At 45.2% G+C, this 18,576-nt stretch overlaps 1 protein-coding gene across 2 annotated transcripts in view; it reads right to left on the minus strand.

The window, feature by feature from the left end:
- Positions 1 to 18,576, minus strand: part of PAIP1 (poly(A) binding protein interacting protein 1) — a 185,932-nt gene that overhangs the window by 124,984 nt on the left and 42,372 nt on the right. Inside the window, exon 3 of one of the 2 annotated variants that reach the window (XM_030193104.1) lies at positions 8,631 to 8,828. The exons of the other annotated variant lie outside the window; for it this stretch is intronic. Within the exon in view, the coding sequence (XP_030048964.1) occupies positions 8,631 to 8,828 (198 nt within the window). The remainder of the gene's footprint in view (positions 1 to 8,630; positions 8,829 to 18,576) is intronic. 2 annotated transcript variants of the gene reach the window in all.

Genomic DNA, 18,576 nt, shown 5'->3' on the forward strand with positions numbered 1-18,576 from the left:
TATTATACAAGTGAATATCTGGGTCCTTATCTCCCCCACCCCCCCCCCAAGTCTGGAGAGCTAACTAGTTTGGCAGAACTCATTCTAGCAAACTTCTGTCTCCAGAGAAACTGCCTAAGCATGCTTCAAAAACTACACTCATGCCTGGGTTTCAGCCAAAAGGGATTTGAAGAGGGTATACTATTTGGGAGGAAGATCATCATTTTGAAAAGTGGATTTAACAGCAAATCCTTCCATCACTTACACAGGTTTTGTTATGATTGGGGTCTGAACCCCTCTCAAACTTACCTCTTTCCTGGGGGTCAGCTTCTTAGCTGGCTTCTGTTTCTTTTGTCTGTCCTTTCTGAGCTGGCTCTGTCTCTCTGTGCTGGCAGCTTCCAGCAGCAGGGCTCTAATTGTTTCACTATACTGCACCTGTGTGGGTAGTCTGAGTTGTTCTAACTCTCTTTGGGTGTACTGGCTTCAAGTGTTTCACGGTTTTGCATTGGTGTGTGTTGGGCCTCTCTGGGTCAGTGTGCTTTTGCCTAGGTCTAGGGAGTGTGACATCATCAGGGAGGGCCTTGATAAGGAAGTGGTGTTGTTTCCTTCAGAGCCTTTGCAACAGTGGTGTTTGCTTTAGGTAGGGTGGTGCAGTGTGCACTTCTGACTTTGTGTCTAGTTTCCCTGCTTGCTTTTGCTAAGGGCCAGGTTAGTGTTAGTGCAGTGTGCACTGGTGTCTGTGTGTTTAGCTTTCCTGCTTTTCCCTTTGATTCCCCTGCTTTTCCCTCTTGGTTTTGGAAGCATTGCTGTGTGTAGAGCTTTGGAAGCTCTGTTGCTGATAGAAGTACTTCAGGGTTTGGTGTTGTTAGGAACACTGCAGAGTTTGCTGTTAGAAATACTTCTGGTGTTAGTGCTATTAGGAGCATTGCAGTCTTTGCTGTTGGTGTTTGGTGATTTAGAATCACTTTTGGCTTATGTGTTAGCTTCCCTGCTTTTTCCTTGTGGCTCCCCTGTCTTCCCTTTTAGTGCTAGGAGCTCTTCTGGTTGCTTGCCAGAGTAGTGCTTAGGAAGCACCTTGTTAGTTGTATCTAGCTTGCTAGAGCAGTGCTTAGGTAGCTGGTTAGTTTTGTGTTTAGCTTATTAGTGTAGAGCTCTGCTTGTAGCTTGGTGCTTAGTAGCACCTGTGTTAGCTTTGTGTTTAGTTCCCTGCTCTGTTAGTTTAGGGCTTAGGAAGTCCCTTTCTTGAGCAGGGCTTAGGAGCTCCTGTTTAGTATAGGGCTTAGGAAGTCCTTTTGTCAGTTTACTGTTAGGAACACTCCTGCTGGTTTAGGGCTTGGGAGCACGTAGATCAGTATAGGGTTAGGAGCACTTCTGTTTCCAGTCCTGGTCCCTATGTCATCCGGTATCCAGTAAGTCCTGTCGGCTACTCGAACCCAGGAGCTCAACTCCTGGGGGGCTTAGTAGCTAAGTGCAGGTGAAGCTGTGAGGACCAGTCCAGTGTGCTCCAGTCCAGTGTGTTCCGGTCCGGTGTGTGTTCCAGTCCTGTGTCCTCCAATCCGGGGGATTGCAGTCCAGTGTTCCAGTCCTGGGTCCTCCAGTCCAGGGGATTCCAGTCCTTGTGTTCCGGTTCGCTGGGCAGTGCCTGCAGTCCCTGCCGGTGTGCTTACCCAGCGTTGGTTGGTGGGTTTTGCCTGCTGCTGTCGCTCCTCGTCAGCAGCCCAAGGGCTCACGTTTGCTCCAGAGCCCAGCCCCGCGGGCTCTGAACCTGAGAACCTGACAGGTTTTTCATAACTTCTAGTAGTATGGTAATATTCATGCTTTACGGAATTCCTACATCCCCACTTAGATGAACTCCCAAATATTTCAAACTACCTGATGCCCAACTAAGAGGGAACCAATCTGCTCTGACCTATTTTCAAAGTGGTCTGAAAATTCTTTCCATTAGTCCTTCCCACTATTCCAGAACCTGTAGGATAGTTGTGTCCATTAACCAGCAGATAGAGAACTGAAAACTGAGCCAACACATCTCTCTCTTGGCATCCAGTCCAGCTTCTCGGTATTTACATAGACAAGCAGCAAGAATAATACTCAGAATAAAACACAACAACCTTAAACAACTAGCTAGCCTAACAATAACCAGACGAGTAAACATGTGTGGACCTCTCTCATCTCTGGACAACCTTGAGAACAAGAGGTACAGGGTCACAAAAGAGAGGGTAACAGAATACAAATATAAACAGAAGCACAAGAAAAGCAAACACTGGGCCTTCAGGATAGAGAAAAATGTTAACCTTTATTCCAAAAATGACCCGACACAGGCCGTGTTTCGGCGTGCTGTGTTAGGGGTCTAACATAAAAACACAAATATAATAATCAAAAAATATTCATCAATTTGAACATTACATATTAAAAAAACAAACACATATACATCAAACACATATACATTTTTTTAAAGGGCAGAAAAAAAATCCCAAATCAAAGAACATAAGATCATACAGAAGAGGACCAAGGAATACAGTACAGACATAAAGCTATTCAATAAAAAAATCTTACCAAAAAGATCCTATAGGTCTGCTCATGGACATATAAGACACAATATAACAATCAGGATATATTTCCTAATGTGGGAGAAAACACAGGGGAAGGGAATGCATTTGTGTAGTATCGGACATTTTTTGAGTTAATGATGATGCCCTCTGTTTTCTGTCAGTACACCGCATGGTTCCGTTTTGCTTGTCCTGCACAGTCATAATATTGTTTTTTTTTTGTCCGATCATGCACTAACTGCACAGGCAAATGGTATAACACCCGGCTGTAGTGTATCTCTGTGATACTGCACAAATACACATATGTAAGAGAATCCAATTTCTAAATTCATGACCCGTGTCGGGTCTTTTTGAAGACTATTTTAGAAAGGTGTATGATTAAAAGATCTGTGTCCCTATTTTTGCGGCTCCTGGTACTTTATTTTTGCTATTTGGACTTTTGTTTGTACCTTGCTCCCTCTCTTTGCTATACTATGCTGCTTATTCTAGAAATAAGCAGTGGATTTTCCCTAAGTCCATTTTATTAATGGTCTTTGGACTTTTCTTTTAGGAAGCCATCCAAACCTTTTTTAAACCCCACTAAGCTAACTGCTTTTACTACATTCTCTGGCAACGAATTCCAGAGTTTAATTACACGTTGAGTGAAGAAATATCTTCTCAGATTCATTTTAAATGTACTACTTTGCAGCTTTATTGTGTTCCCCCTAGTCCTAGTATTTTTGGAAAGAGTAAACAAGTGATTCACATCTTCCCGTTCCACTCCACTCATTTTATAGAACTCTATCGTATCTCCCTTCAGCCGTCTTTTCTTCAAGCTGAAGAGCCCTAGCTGTTTTAGCCTTTCCTCATAGGGAAGTTGTCCCATCCCCTTTATCATTTTTGTCATCCTACCCATTTGTTTATATTAACTACGGGAAAATTAGGTTCTTACCTTGGTAATTTTCTTTCCTTTAGTCATAGCAGATGAAGCCATTACGTATGGGTTATGTCCATCAACCAGCAGGGGAGATACAGAGCACTCAAACTTTCACAGTGCCCTCTTGGCCAGCTAGCTCCACTGCCTCTTCAGTATTTGAAACTTCTAAAGCAGTATGGCAAACCACAATGGGAATCACAAGAGCTTTCCTCACAGCGAACGATGGCCCATCACAAGGGCATGAACTCATAAAGGAGGGAATGCACATCCTCCTGGAGGGAATAAACTCATCCTCCTTATTGTATAAGTGGAGGGGAACACACACGCCTCCTGGAGGGAATCACACATCCTCCCAACACACTGGAGGGAATGAACTCATCCTCCTATTTATAGAACTGGAGGGGAACACATGCGCCTCCTGGAGAGAATCAACACATCCTCAAAAAAAAAAACATGCTGGAGGGAATGAACACATCCTCCTAAATTTAAACTGAACATGAATCCTGAAGATTGTTTTCCAACTTTCTCCCAAGGAAGGAACTTCAGGAAATTAGAACAGAACCTGAAAAACAGATTCACAGCATACAGACAATCATACAGGGAGGGCTCATGGCTTCATCTGCTATGACTAAAGGAAAGAAAATTACCAAGGTAAGAACCTAATTTTCCCTTCCTTGTCATCAAGCAGATGAAGCCATTACGTATGGGATGTAACAAAGCAATCCCTAGATAGGGTGGGAACAAGCCACACCACGCGCTAGCACTTGTGCACCAAAACGCGCATCCCTCCTGGCAGCCACATCCAGCCTGTAATGTCGGGCAAAGGAGAGCTTAGAAGCCCATGTTGCTGCACTGCATATCTCTTGAAGAGAGAGTGCTCCAGTTTCAGCCCAAGAGAAAGAAATCGCTCTAGTAGAATGTGCCTTAAAGGCTACAGGCGGAACCCTGCCGGCCAGCAGATAAGCTGAAAAGATAGTTTCTTTGAGCCAGCGGGCAATAGTGGCTTTAGACACTGGAGACCCTCTGCGAGAACCGGATAGCAAAACAAACAGATGATCAGAAGTCCTGAAAGAGTTAGTAACTCGCAGATACTGCAGCAGAGTCCTGCGCACATCCAAAAGGTGCAGCTGCCCAAAAGATTCTGGAAACTCTTCCTCTGAAAAAGAGGGCAAGAAAATAGGCTGGTTTAAGTGAAAGGCTGAAACCACCTTAGGCATAAAGGAAGGCACGGTCCGAACCGTGACTCCAGACTCTGAAAATTGCAGAAATGGGTCTCTACAGGACAGCGCCTGGAGCTCTGACACCCGTCTCGCCGAGGTAATGGCCACCAGAAAAACGGCCTTCAGTGTCGTCTTTCTCCGATGCTCGCCGAAGCGGCTCAAAAGGAGATGCCTGCAGGGTTTTCAAAACTAGCCCCAGGTTCCAAGCTGGACAGGGTGCTCGCACTGGAGGTCGGAGCCGAAGCACCCCTCTAAGAAACCGTGCCACATCTGGGTGAGCAGCCAAAGACATGCCTTCCACCTTACCACGAAGGGAGGCCAACGCTGCCACCTGCACCCGCAGGGAATTATAGGCCAAGCCTTTTTGTACACCTTCCTGCAAAAAGTCCAGAATCGGCGAGACAGGAGCCCGCATTGGAACAATGGCTCTGGAAGCACACCAAGACTCAAACAGGCAACAAATCCTGGCATAAGCCACGGAAGTGGACCGCTTGCGGGCTTGCAGGAGAGTGGAAATAACTTTATTGGAATAACCTTTATCCCTCAATTGCGCCCTCTCAATAGCCATGCCGTAAGACCAAAGCGGCTGGCGTCCTCCATGGCTATCGGTCCCTGAGTCAAGAGGTTCGGTACCAGAGGTAACGGCAGAGGAGCCTCCAGGAGCATCTGTCGGAGGTCTGCATACCAAGGTCTCCTTGGCCAATCCGGGGCGATGAGGACCACTTCTCCTGGGTGCAGCCGAATCCGCAAGAGCAGGCGCCCTATCAAGGGCCATGGGGGAAACACATAAAGTAGACCTGGAGGCCAGGGTTGAGCCAAGGCATCCAACCCCACCGAGCGAGGATCTCTCCGTCTGCTGAAGAAGCACGGGACTTTGGTATTGGCACTTGTCGCCATTAGATCCATCACGGGCTTGCCCCATTTGGCACAGATCTGCAGGAATACTTTGTCTGCCAGATTCCACTCTGCTGGATCGATCTGATGCCTGCTCAGATAATCGGCCTGCACATTGCTCTGACCTGCAATATGAGCTGCCGACAGACACTGAAGATGCAGCTCGGCCCAGTGGCAAATCAGTTCGGCCTGCGCGGCTAGTGCTCTGCACCTTGTTCTGCCTTGTCGATTTATATAGGCCACCGGTGTCGTGTTGTCCGACATCACTCTGACAGCCAATCCTTCCAGGGCCACTTGAAAGGCCAGAAGCGCCTGAAACACCGCTTTCAATTCTAGGCGGTTGATGGACCACTCCCACTCCTTGGGTGTCCATAGACCCTGGGCATGCTTCCCCTTGCAGTGTGCGCCCCAGCCCTTCAGGCTGGCATCTGTTACCACTAGGCACCAAACGGGGAGCGTCAACGGCATTCCTCGCCGCAGCATGCTGTCCGAGAGCCACCACTCCATGCTGAGACGGGCCGCAGGGAGCCAAGTAAGTCTGCATTGGTAATCCTGAGAAATAGGAGACCATCTCCGGAGTAGGGAATACTGTAGAGGTCTCAGGTGCGCTCTCGCCCAGGGTACCACTTCCATCGTGGCTGTCATCGATTCCAGCAGCTGGACAATGTCCCAAGCTCGTGGGCGGGGCATCCTCAGGAGCAGACGGACCTGATTCTGAAGCTTGCACCGCCTTAGCTCGGGTAGGAACACATAGCCCGAGACTGTGTCGAACCTGGCCCCCAAAAACTCTAGAGATTGTGAAGGGGACAGGTGACTTTTGGCCATATTGACGACCCAGCCTAGAGATTGCAGTACTGAGACCACTCTGGCTGTAGCTTGTAAGCTCTCTGTTGCAGAGTCTGCTCTGATAAGCCAGTCGTCTAGGTACGAGTGAACCCTGATACCTTCTCGCCTGAGAAAAGCAGCTACTACCACCATTACCTTCGAAAAGGTTCGGGGAGCTGTGGCGAGGCCAAAAGGCAAGGCCCTGAACTGGAAATGTTTTCCAAACACCGCAAACCTCAGAAACTTCTGGTGCGGGGGCCAAATTGGAATGTGCAAGTAAGCTTCTTTCAGGTCTAGAGACATGAGAAACTCTCCTGGCTGAACCGCCGCAATGACGGAGCGCAGGGATTCCATGTGGAAATGCCGCACTCTCAAGGACTTGTTCACTTCTTTTAAGTCCAGAATAGGGCGAAAGGACCCACCTTTTCGCAGCACCACAAAGTAGATGGAGTATCGACCGCAGCCTTGCTCGGCGGGAGGCACCGGGGTCACTGCCCCTAACTGAATCAGACCTTGTAAAGTCTCCTCCACCGCCGTCCGTTTGACGGCAGAACCGCATCGGGACTCCACAAACACGTCTCTTAGTGGGGCGTTGAATTCTATTCTGTATCCATCTCTGATCAGGTCCAGAACCCACTGATCTGAGGAAATCTTGGCCCACTCCTCGACAAAGAGGGAAAGCCGTCCTCCGATGACAGGCATCGAGGAGAGGGCCGGCGCACCATCATTGAGAGGGTCGCCCCTGAACTCCTGGTCTTGAGCCACCGGCTGCGGAACGCTTGTCCGAGTGAAAGGAGTTCCTCTGCTGACCATGGGCACGAGAAGTGAACCCAGCAGAACGCCCCGGGCGGTACCTTCTAGCTTCACGGAAGAGAGGTCTGTACGAGGAGTGGACCGCCTGGCCCTTAGAGGAAGGCCTCTGTCTATCTTCGGGCAAGCGCTGGGGTTTTGGATCACCCAGGCCTTTCACAATTTTCTCTAACTCCTCACCAAATAGGAGAAGTCCTTGAAAAGGCAACTTCACCAACCTTTGCTTAGAGGCCATGTCCGCTGCCCAGTGTCGTAGCCACAGACGACGGCGAGCCGCCACTGCTACTGCCATTTGTTTAGCCGAAGCTCTGACAAGGTCATAAAGGGCATCAGCCAGAAAAGACAAGGCCACCTCCATCCGCGGAGCCACTTCCAAGAAGGGTCCTTCAGGCTGTCAATCCAATAATAACTTCAGCTGACATCAGCAGCACTAGGACAGGTACTGGACTTAAGAAAAAGATCTTAGTCCTCACACCCAACTTTGTGTAGGGTTGGCGCCTTTAAGTTGCCAACTGAATGACATTACCTTAGTTGCAGGGCCATCTTCAGCAGGCTAACTGACCTAGAGTGGAGGAGTGGCGGACTTTGGTCCTGGGGAACTGGGTTCAATTCCCACTGCAGGTACAGACAGTTCCTTGTGACTCTGGTCAAGTCACTTAACCCTCCATTGCCCCAGGTACAAAAATAAGTACCTAAGCCGCATTGAGCCTGCCATGAGTGGGAAAGCGCGGGGTACAAATAAAAATTTTTAAAAAAAAATGATAGAAACAACTCACTTGGCACCACTATCATCCGCTTCTATTATTCTCTGCTCTTCCAAGCTGTCCTTCTAATTTTTGTTTCATGGCATGAGTAAATGTTTTGCAATAGTTTTTAAGAAATATACCTTCAGTAATTCTTGTATAATTTACAGTTTCTATTATTCCACTTTCTTCCTGATGTAAAGGTTTATGGTCCTTATCCTTTCCATTTTTTATTACAATACAGCCAATCCCATCTTGCTCCACCCAGCTAAGCAAAATATTCACAAGGAGCCTGGGGGCTCAGCAAGGGAGCAGATGCAAAAGTAAAAGAATATAATTCCTCCGCTCCTACCAAACACTTCCCCCTCCATTTCAGTTTATCAATAGGGCTTTTCCAGCAACAGTGACTCTGGCCTGGGTTCCACCACTGGCAGCCACCACAGCTCCCCTGGCTTGGGGCCTACCCGTATCTCTCTCATTAGAGCCTCAGGCCCTAAACTTTAGAAACCTTAGATTTTTCCAGAACTGATTTTTAAAATCTGCTTAGTTTCTTTTCGCAAATTCTTTAGTTAAGAGCCAAAAAAACTATTTTCAGTTGTATTTTCAAGTGACATAAAGAATAACTACAGCATGATACTACATTAATTCAGGATCCACTGATTGTTGCTTTTAAGAATGAAGTAGGTGATCGAATTACCTGCTGATAAATGAGTTCAACCAGTTCTTGTAATGTGTCATCTGTGGTGACCCAGCTATTAACTATTTCTGCAAACTGGTTTATGTCTGTTTCAAAGCTGCCTGGCTGCTCAGTGAGCTGGTTCAGAAAGTCCTGCACATATTCTGCAAGGGACGGCTCAGGCAGTGCAGAATAACCATCACATCCATCTTCATATGTCTGCAACAACAAATATAAAGCCCTTCAGCAACACAGAAACCTCACATTATCACATGGAACTATGTATATACTTACAATCAAAAAGATTTATTTTTGTTTATTGAGGATTTAACTGGATAAAAGCACCTGCTACTACACCAAATGTGTGCAAACTAATATATCATGGGCAATAACAAGACTGCTCTGTCTCCTTTAAGGAGAAAAATAATGTCTTACAGGATAATTTTCTTTCCTTTAATCATGCCAGACCAGTCCAGACCAATGGGTTATGTCCATCTATCAGCAAAAGGAGAAAGGGTATCTTGCAGCCTGGAATGCTCAGTATTTCGATTAGCAAAGCAGTGGTGCTCTAGACCGTATTGCAAGTCTTTATTGAAATTTGAGAGTATTGAACTCACAGCCAAGAATGCTATTCAGAAAAGGAGACAAAGTCCACTAGCATCTAGGTGGTTCACTGATGCAGCAAGTGTGTGAAAATGATCATGGAGAAAATGGCTGAAAATTAAAATGAGAAAAAAAAATCCAGTGAAAGATGGGCAGGTGTCTGGACTGGTCTGGCATGACTAAAGGAAAGAAAATTATCAGGTATGACAATTTTTCCTTCTTTCTCATCATACCAGACCAATGGGATATAGCAAAGCAGTGTCCATACAGAGTGGGACCACAGAGAGAGACAAACCAACCAACCAACCAACCTTGGACCCAAAGGGAGAAGAGGGCACCCGGAACCCTGGTCTATAGTAACAAGGGGAACAAATGAAGGGGCCCAATGCCAAACGGTCATACAGAACTATAAACTATAAACAAAATGGGAGAGACTGTTGGACTAGGCCCATAGCTAATGCCAGAAGGTGAATATCTGTCCCCAAACATGAGCCCACAATGGAAGAATCTAGCCACGATAGCACAGGAATAAGATAGGAGCAAAGATACCCAGTAGAACTAGGTTCTCTAACTAGAATAGAAGAGGAGACCTAGTCCTGATGTACAAAAACTATTGGCCTGATCCCAAGAAGGGTCAAATATGAACAGGAACTAGAATTACAGGTAAAAAGGACATGGACCACTTTACCACGTCCTCCAGCCGGAGAAGGAAGAGAAGCGAGTGTAGGCTGAGGGCCAGGAATGTCAATAGTTCTATCGACTGGAGGAAGAATGCCACAAAGACACTATGTAACATCTCTTGCCAGAAGCAGGCGGATCAACCTAATGTCTGAAAACAGAGACGTAGAGGGGCACAACATTAACAGACCAAGAACAAAGCTACTTCTATGGCCAACCCCAAACAGACCCCAAACTTGAGCGGAAAAGAGAAACTCACAGGAACCGCCATCCTCTGGACAACAAGGCACAGGTGTGTTAGATGTCCTAGAATTAGCTTTGTCACTATGATCTTCAACTGGCCAGACTTATACGGTCTGTGCACTGAAGAGGACAGTACAAATAAAAAAGTAGCACATATGAATTTCTCTTCTTGGGCAGACTGGATGGACCGTGCAGGTCTTTTTCTGCCGTCATCTACTATGTTACTATATTAACTGAGCAGATATACAGAGGTTGATGCAAGACTGTATCAAGAGATAGTGCCATCAATGGACTTGCTGACAGCCCCAGTGAAATCCAATGGAAGGAGGACCTACTGTCTGGGAAAGAGCTGCACGAAAGCTCCATGAGAGTTAGAGTGTGCTATCAAGATAGGAGCAGCTGGTATTTGAGATATTGGATAATCCAGCAGCTGGAACACAGAAAAACACTGTAGCCAAAGAATGAAATATGTTCCACAGGCGAAACAGGGAGAATTCCACAAACAGAAGGGAACCAGTCACTTAGCAATATAAAACTGTGCTGTTTAGCCAGGATGGTTCAGTGCCGTACAAGAGGAGACAGAATTCCAGCCAGAGAACAGATTTAACCATGTTCCTCAAACATAGGAGCGTGCCTTCACCAGACATGGAGTCATGCTCCCCGAACTATACTGATGGCACGCTCCACTAACCAAAAGCCAACATGGTAAAGAGCTCAAAAAGGGACATGAGGACACTATAATTCCTTTGTATCGCTCTATAGTGCGACAACACCTTGAATACTGTGTGCAATTCTGATCACCGCATCTCAAAAAAGATATAGTGGAATTAGAAAAGGTACAGAGAAGGGCAACAAAAATGATAAAGGGGATGGGACAACTTCCCTACGAGGAAAGGCTGAAGCGTCTAGGGCTCTTCAGCTTGGAGAAGAGACGGCTGAGGGGAGATATGATAGAGGTCTATAAAATAATGAGTGACGTGGAATGGGTACACGTGAATCACTTGTTTACTCTTTCCAAAAATACTAGGACTAGGGGCATGGAATGAAGCTACAAAGTAGTAAATTTCAAACAAAGTGAAGGAAAAATGTTTTCACTCAACATGTAATAAAACTACTACTACTACTACTATTTAGCATTTCTATAGCGTCTGTAATTTGTTGCCAGAGAATGTGGTAAAAGCAGTTAGCATAGCAGAGTTTAAAAAAGGTTTGTATAGCTTACTAAAAGAAAAGTCCATAAGCCATTATTTAGATGGACAGGGGGAAAATCCACTGCTTATTTCTAGGATAAATACATGGTGAAAATAGACAATACTGGTCCACACGCATCTAAAACTGGATTTGAAAAGAGGGGGAGAAGAAGCCTCATAGTTTCACAAAAGGAAGCGTGTGACAATTGTAGTCAGCATTCAATGGCTGGGTAACTGCCCTTTTGTAATTGTTGTAATCAAGGGTCAAACCCCCTCCTCCAAATACAATGATGTTTTTCTCAATAATATTTTTCAGTGTTTTTTGTTGATTATTCTCAACATTTAACTTCTCAATGTATTCAATCCAAATTTAAAGGCGGTAAATAGATAGATTGTGCTGCAATGGCGGTAGCATTCTTTATACTATAGAGCCCAGAAGGGCTGTTACTGGAACTGACGGTATTAGAGTGGCAAATGCTATTTGTTCACATGTAGCATCCCCAGTGCATGCTAGTGTTGAGACCGGTGGGTTCTAAAGATTGTAAACAATATATCCACCGAAGTTCTCTCTGTAAAAGGATCCTGTTGGTATTGCCTCCTCGTCTTGAAGGAATCACACAATCTGTTGTCATGCACATCAAATCTTGAAATTTGTGCAAAAACTGGGCGCAATGCTGCACCAGTGGGGCACCAGGGAGCCTTTGAGTGATGGTTTTGCCTACGTAAATCTTAAGACAGAGACAACTGGTTATGTAGATAACATTACTGGTTGAGCAAGTTGTGTGATATCTGAGGGAGTATGTCTTCTTATCCACCCAATTCAAAAAAGCTATTAGCCTGAATGGTTATGTTGCAGATTTTACAACTGGATTTATTACACTTGAAATGACCCACGGGCTGCTGTACACCAGTGATGTCTGTCCTCGCTTCTGGTAGTAATGCCGGACTCGATAGCTCTTTAAGATTGGGTGATCAGGAGAATGCTATTCGAAGGTGCTGATCCTTAAACAAGAGATGCACCCTCATAATCCCCCAGTGTCTCCTTGTTATGCATGTTGTGATGTCGCTACCGGACATGTAAAGCATAACAAAAGTGGTCATGGGATCTGTTTTGGGTGGCTGTTTTCCCTGCAACAGAAGATCCCTATTGTTAAACCTGGCACGTTTGTATGCGTGCTTGAGCACTTGCGAAGGATAATTCCTTTCACTAAGGTCACAGTGGAATCTGGCAGCCTGTATCTTAAAGTCATGATCTGAGGTGCATATGCGACAAAAGCGCAAAAACTGGGAAAAAAGTAGACTCTCACGAAGTGTCCTTGATGACAGCTTGTGAAATCAAGAATTGTATTTCTATCAGTAGGCTTCACAAAAACGTTTGTTGTGAAGCCACGCTCATTAGCTTGAATGTCAACGTCCAAAAAATGAATCTCTGTGTGTGTGAACAGGTTGCAGTAAATTGGATTGTGGCATAGCAGGAGTTCAACCATGTTAAAAAATCATCTATTTGAGTGCCATCATCAAACCAAAGCATAAAGACATCAACAATATATCTTCGCCACAGAAAGATGTTAGAAGCAAAAGGAGACCAGGCTAACCACTTGTCCTCAAACGATGCCATAGACAGGTTCGCTATAGATGGAGCGAACGTGGCGCCCATAGCCACCCCGGAAGTTTGGAGGTAAATATGGTCTTGAAATATGAAGTAATATTCACAAAGAGCCAGTTTGGTCAAAGAGTGCACAAAGGAGGTGGGAATGTCATACGGTCTGGGTCTTGATTCTAGGACATTGATCACCACCACCAGAGCTTCATCCTGTGAGATCATGGTGTATAGGGACTTAATGTCCAAAGTAACCATAAGAACACAGATCTTTGTAGGTATTTCAATCTCTAAAAGTATTTGTAAAAAATGCATTGTGTCTGATGTACAAAGGACACTCGGTGACCTGTGTTCGTAACAAGGTGTCCACAAACATTGACAGTGGTTCCAAAATGGAACCCCTGGAAGACATGATGGGTCTGCCAGGAGGATGTTGTGCATCCTTGTGGATTTTTGGTAGTATATACAACACAGGAATGGTGGGATGAAGACTGTTCAGAAACCAGTGTTCTTTATTGGTCAGAAAGCCCTGATCAAGTCCTGCTTGTGTTAAGTCCGCAATCTCCCCTTGAAGTCTGCTGGTCGGGTCTTCTTCCCCCCTCTTTTCAAATCCAATTTGAGACACGTGTGGACCAGTATTGTCTATTTTCACCATTTATTTGTCTATTTAGCAGCAAATAGACCAAGGTTATGTTATTATCTATTTAAGGGATCTTAATTATATCTAGGATAAGCAGGATAACATGTATTGTACTGTTTTGGGATCTTGCCAGGTACTTGTGACCTGGATTGGCCACTACTGGAAACAGGATTCTGGGCTTGATGCACCTTCGGTCTGTCCCAGTATGGCGCTTATGTACTTATGGATTTGGGGATGCGCCATGACCCTCAAGCGAAGAACTAACAGTGATTCACCTGCACAGGTGTAAGAATGGCTCATTGACAGGAATGCAGGTGTACCCTATAGCCATGGGCAGAATTGTGCTCTCTTAAATGGAAGCAACTTACACTACATTCCAAGACTGAAATGTGGCAGCATCCCTCTGACAAATAGGCATGGTTTACTAGAAGCAAATGTAAACTGTGCTCTACACAAAACGACTGAACTGCATCTGACATACAGAGAAAGGGATGCACTTCATATTTAAATTTGGAGCACAGAGGCCCCCAATGAAATATGACAGGATGCACCATACTTAAGAGGTCTGTGCCACAGATTCAGAAATGGAACTGTGGCTGTAGACAGAGTTGGGAGGCACACTCCCTGTGGCAAGATGGAGTTAGTCACCTAAGGGAGTTATGGACCCGTGTACCATATATTCCAATGAAGCAGTGCTATACCCCAATAGATAGTCATGGAATGCTCAGAGATGGAACTGTGTTCCAGTTGGAGCTGCACCTCAAAGTTATAGATGAACCTGCATCCCAAATTGTTATGAAGCAAGCCTTACCAGAAGATTGAACTGTGCTCCACAGTCAGAAATGTAGCGTGCTCTAAAAGTAGCAATTGAGATATCGCTTCTAATTATAAATCAGGCCATGGTCCATGTAGAGATAGAACAGAGGTGAATTTGAAAGGAAATGCCTGCGGTCTCAGCTTAGAGATCAAGCAGTGCCTTAGCTGCTGAAATGGATCATGATAAAGCTGCAGAAAGAGAGCTGGCGTCTAGTCTCAAAACTGGACTTGATTCCAAATAAAACAAAATTGAGGTCCTTTTACAGGAAGGATCTGCTTGCACCATGAGAAATGTGTTTGCCACATGCCGAGACAGAGCGGTGCTTTCCATGCTGAGACGGAGGTGTGGTCATCATGAGGAGATAGGATTGTTGTCCACACTCTTGAGACAGAGATGTGTCCCAAATGCGGAGAGGGAGCTGCCCTACATATGCTGAGATGGAGTTAAGCTCAAACACTGAGACAGGAGCTGCACTATATATACAGAAGTGGAGCAAAGCCCCATACATTGAGATGAGAGACACTCCAAAAGTTAAGGCAGACTAGTGCTGTACACAGTGCTATGGTACCGTAATCCAAACGCCAGGATGACAGTATGCTTAAGAAACCCAAATAGGACTACGTCCTAAATGCAGACTGGTGAGCTGCAAGGGCTGCAGTTAAAAAGTGGTGTGGTGGAGACACAGAACACGCCGAGTTGGCAACCATCTACACAGACAAAAATGGAGCCATGCTCTGCCTTCCAGAAAGGAGTCCTGCTCAACAGCCAGAAACATGAAGTGCTCTGCAGCCGGAGAATATATAGTGCTGTGGCACCTCAAAAAGGGACTGCATTGAACAGTGAGGAATAAAGGCACACTACGGCAAGATACAGGAGAGTCCCTCAGATCAGCCTGACAAATACACAAGTTAAGCTCATAGAAACGCAGGAATGTGCCCAAGAAAAATGAGCAAGCAAGCCCAGAGGCTGACAAGCAAATGCAGCCAGGAGTGTCAAACTGCCACAGACATGGTGGAAAATACCAGGTCTTGTTGCCAAGAGAAGCCAACCAGGTCTCCGCTCCAGAGAGCAGAAAATAAAACCAGCCAGGGGAAATAGAACCAGCACCCTGCACTGCAGAAGGAGGCTGTCACAATAAAAGAAAATAACATGAGGAGCGGGAACAGCAGGAACCCAGTCGGTACTCACTGTGCCTGTATAGGGTCCAAGAGAAGGGCCACATGTGTGCGTGCCAGATGAATGCGAGTCCTATCTCTGAAGGAGAGGAACAATGAATGGAGGCTGACCCAAAGGAAGTAAGCTCTAGCACAACATCAAACCAACCATGTCAGAGGCTCGGAAAAAGCTCCTATTCTTTTTTTTTTCACCGATATTCCCAGCAAGAGCAATAAGGAGGTCCAGGAAGACAAAGAAAACTTTTAGTCAGGTGAAAGAAGTGCCATAGAAGGACCGAAGAGAAAAACAGCCTGCACGTAGCATAGTCACTATGGCGCTGTGCCCGAGAATTCAGCAGGAAGCAGTGCACGAGCTATCAGGACAACCTAAAAATATACTCTGTTCATGGTAATTTTAAGAGATCCTGTGGTACTTCTCTTATTTCTTTGCTGAGCTCCAGCTTTTCATTTGGCCCTACAGAAGCAGAACTCCTGAGATCCACCAAAAGTAACCAAGAGGGGGAGGGGGCAAGGCCACAGTTCCCGGTGAAAGAGAAAGAGTAATTGACGATTAAAACTTTGTCTTCAACAGTGAGTACTAAGTTCTGCTGGACAGAAAGCTGACTCACACCAATACAGGATAACAGACAAAATCCTTCTGAAACTCCTTAAGACTGCTAAAGAGCAAAGAAGGCAGGGGGAGGGACCCAGCATCACTAGGTGTCACTCATCTCCAGTACCAGTTTGAGATAGAAAAGGAGCTAACACCCTCCAAAAGAAAATCCTCTGCTCCACTGACACCCAGTGGGAACTGGGGCAGGTGCTGGCTGAGAAGCACCACAGAGGAGCTGCACGGTCCATCAACCATCCGCTTGGAGACAGAGAAAAATACTGAACATTCCAGGCTGCACAATACCCTTTAACAGCAAATCATAGTAATTATTTTCCTCCATCTCTTTCTGCTGGTAGATGGACATAACCCATTGGTCTGGACTGGTCTGGTATGACAAAGAAGAAAATGTTAACTAACCTGCTCAAATTCTCCTTTTTCCACTCTCCTCAAGCCCATTTTCTACACACCTGAACGCACCCAGAGAAAGCCCCACCCTTACACTGACTTCCCATATTGACAATTTCAGTATACACTCAGATAAGGCTGATGTCTTGTGTGGAGGAGGGGCCTAGTGGTTAGAACAAAAAACTGATAATCAGGAAGGCTAGGGCTCAAATCCTACTTCTCCCACTGATGCTCCTTATGACCTTTGGATAATTTCCATTGCCTCAGGTACCAATTTAGATTTCAAGTCCTTAGGAATATGGAAATATATACTAAACCTGCAGTCCAACTGTCTCTGATTTCAGGTTTGGAAAGCACAGAAATTAAATCCTAAATCTTGAAGTCTCCACCATTACCATCTGTTTTCATCCCCTAGCCCTGCTTTTGTCTTTTACTTTCCATCAGTTCCTTTAACTTAAATTTCCAGTTACTTTGTCCACAATGTCATCTACTATTGCCACTACTCTCACCCACTTTTTAACTTCTCTCTATTCCCAGCTCCTCCCCTCTTTGTCCTGAACTATGCCTTTATCTTGCCAGTCTTAAAGAACACTATATTCACTTCTGCCTCATCTTTATCAATTTTATTTTTTATGGTGCCCTATGCAGGGTACCTTTCAGTGATAGGCAGATAATAATACATAATTTAAATGGTATATAAATGTTAAGATGAACCAAGACAAAGTGGCCTAGTGGTTAGGGTGGTGGACTTTGGTCCTGGGGAACTGAGGAACTGAGTTCGATTCCCACTTCAGGCACAGGCAGCTCCTTGTGATTCTGGGCAAGTCACTTAACCCTCCATTGCCCCATGTAAGCCGCATTGAGCCTGCCATGAGTGGGAAAGCGCGGGGTACAAATGTAACAAAAAAAAAACTGAAAAAAATAAGCATAACAAAATAAGGAAATAATGAGTCAATGAAATAACAGATAAAATCCTTCTGAAACTCCTTAAGACTGCTAAAGAGCAAAGAAGTAAGGCAGGGGGAGGTACCCAGCATCACTCACCTCCAATACCAGTTTGAGATAGAAAAGGAGCTAACACCCTCCAAAAGAAAATCCTCTGCTCCACTGACACCCAGTGGGAACTGGGGCAGGTGCTGACTGAGAAGCACCACAGAGGAGCTACACGGTCCATCAACCATATACCAAAATCCAAGAGTAAGCAAATTAACAAACTAACCATAGAACCAGTGGGGATAGAACAGAGGTGATAAAATAAATGAGATACCTCAAGCTCATTATGGTGCAAAGGACTACGTTTATAGCATCCTTAGGCTAGCCACTGGCTGCTGCCTTGTGCTAGACTCAGAAGCTCTCTGTGTCTAACATCACTATCAGGAGAGCCTAAAGAAGTGATGGGAGGTGAGAGGTTGCGTCCACTCATTTCCAACTTGAAGAACTGGAAAATCCTAACTGAGGGTGGCAAGACATGGAGCAAATGTAACAGAGATGGTGGGAGGGGACAGAAACCAGTGAAGACTGCCTTCCTACAGTTGGTTTGAGGTCCAGCTTTAAAGATCCTTCAGTATCTGACATAACTTCCAGAAAACCCTAACAATTTTCTATTGACCTCCATACTCCCTTAACATCTTGTCTACTCAGTCTTTTCTCAACCCCTTTTTTCAATGTTACATGATTACTAACACTTTCACTATTTATTTGAATTCATTTGATATTCCACCTTTTGCAAAAGATAAGGCACAAGAAATTACATAAAAAGCTAGATGTATTACATGAAAGACGCATATACAGGCCCATGGAGAGTGATATCCTGACAGGGCACCCAGGCTGTCAAAGGCACATAGATGCATTTGTTACTTTTATAAAATAGATACAACATATGCACCTATATGATTTTATACAATTACCTTAGAGAAAGTGGACACACACATTTACACTTGCTCCAAGGAAGGTGTGTGTGTGTATGTGCCAGTAAGAACAGGCACATATTTTATATGTGTATAAGTGCCAATCCCTCTAATGTT

The sequence above is a fragment of the Microcaecilia unicolor genome, chromosome 2 (assembly GCF_901765095.1).
Source record: "Microcaecilia unicolor chromosome 2, aMicUni1.1, whole genome shotgun sequence".
NCBI classification, from domain to species: domain Eukaryota; kingdom Metazoa; phylum Chordata; class Amphibia; order Gymnophiona; family Siphonopidae; genus Microcaecilia; species Microcaecilia unicolor.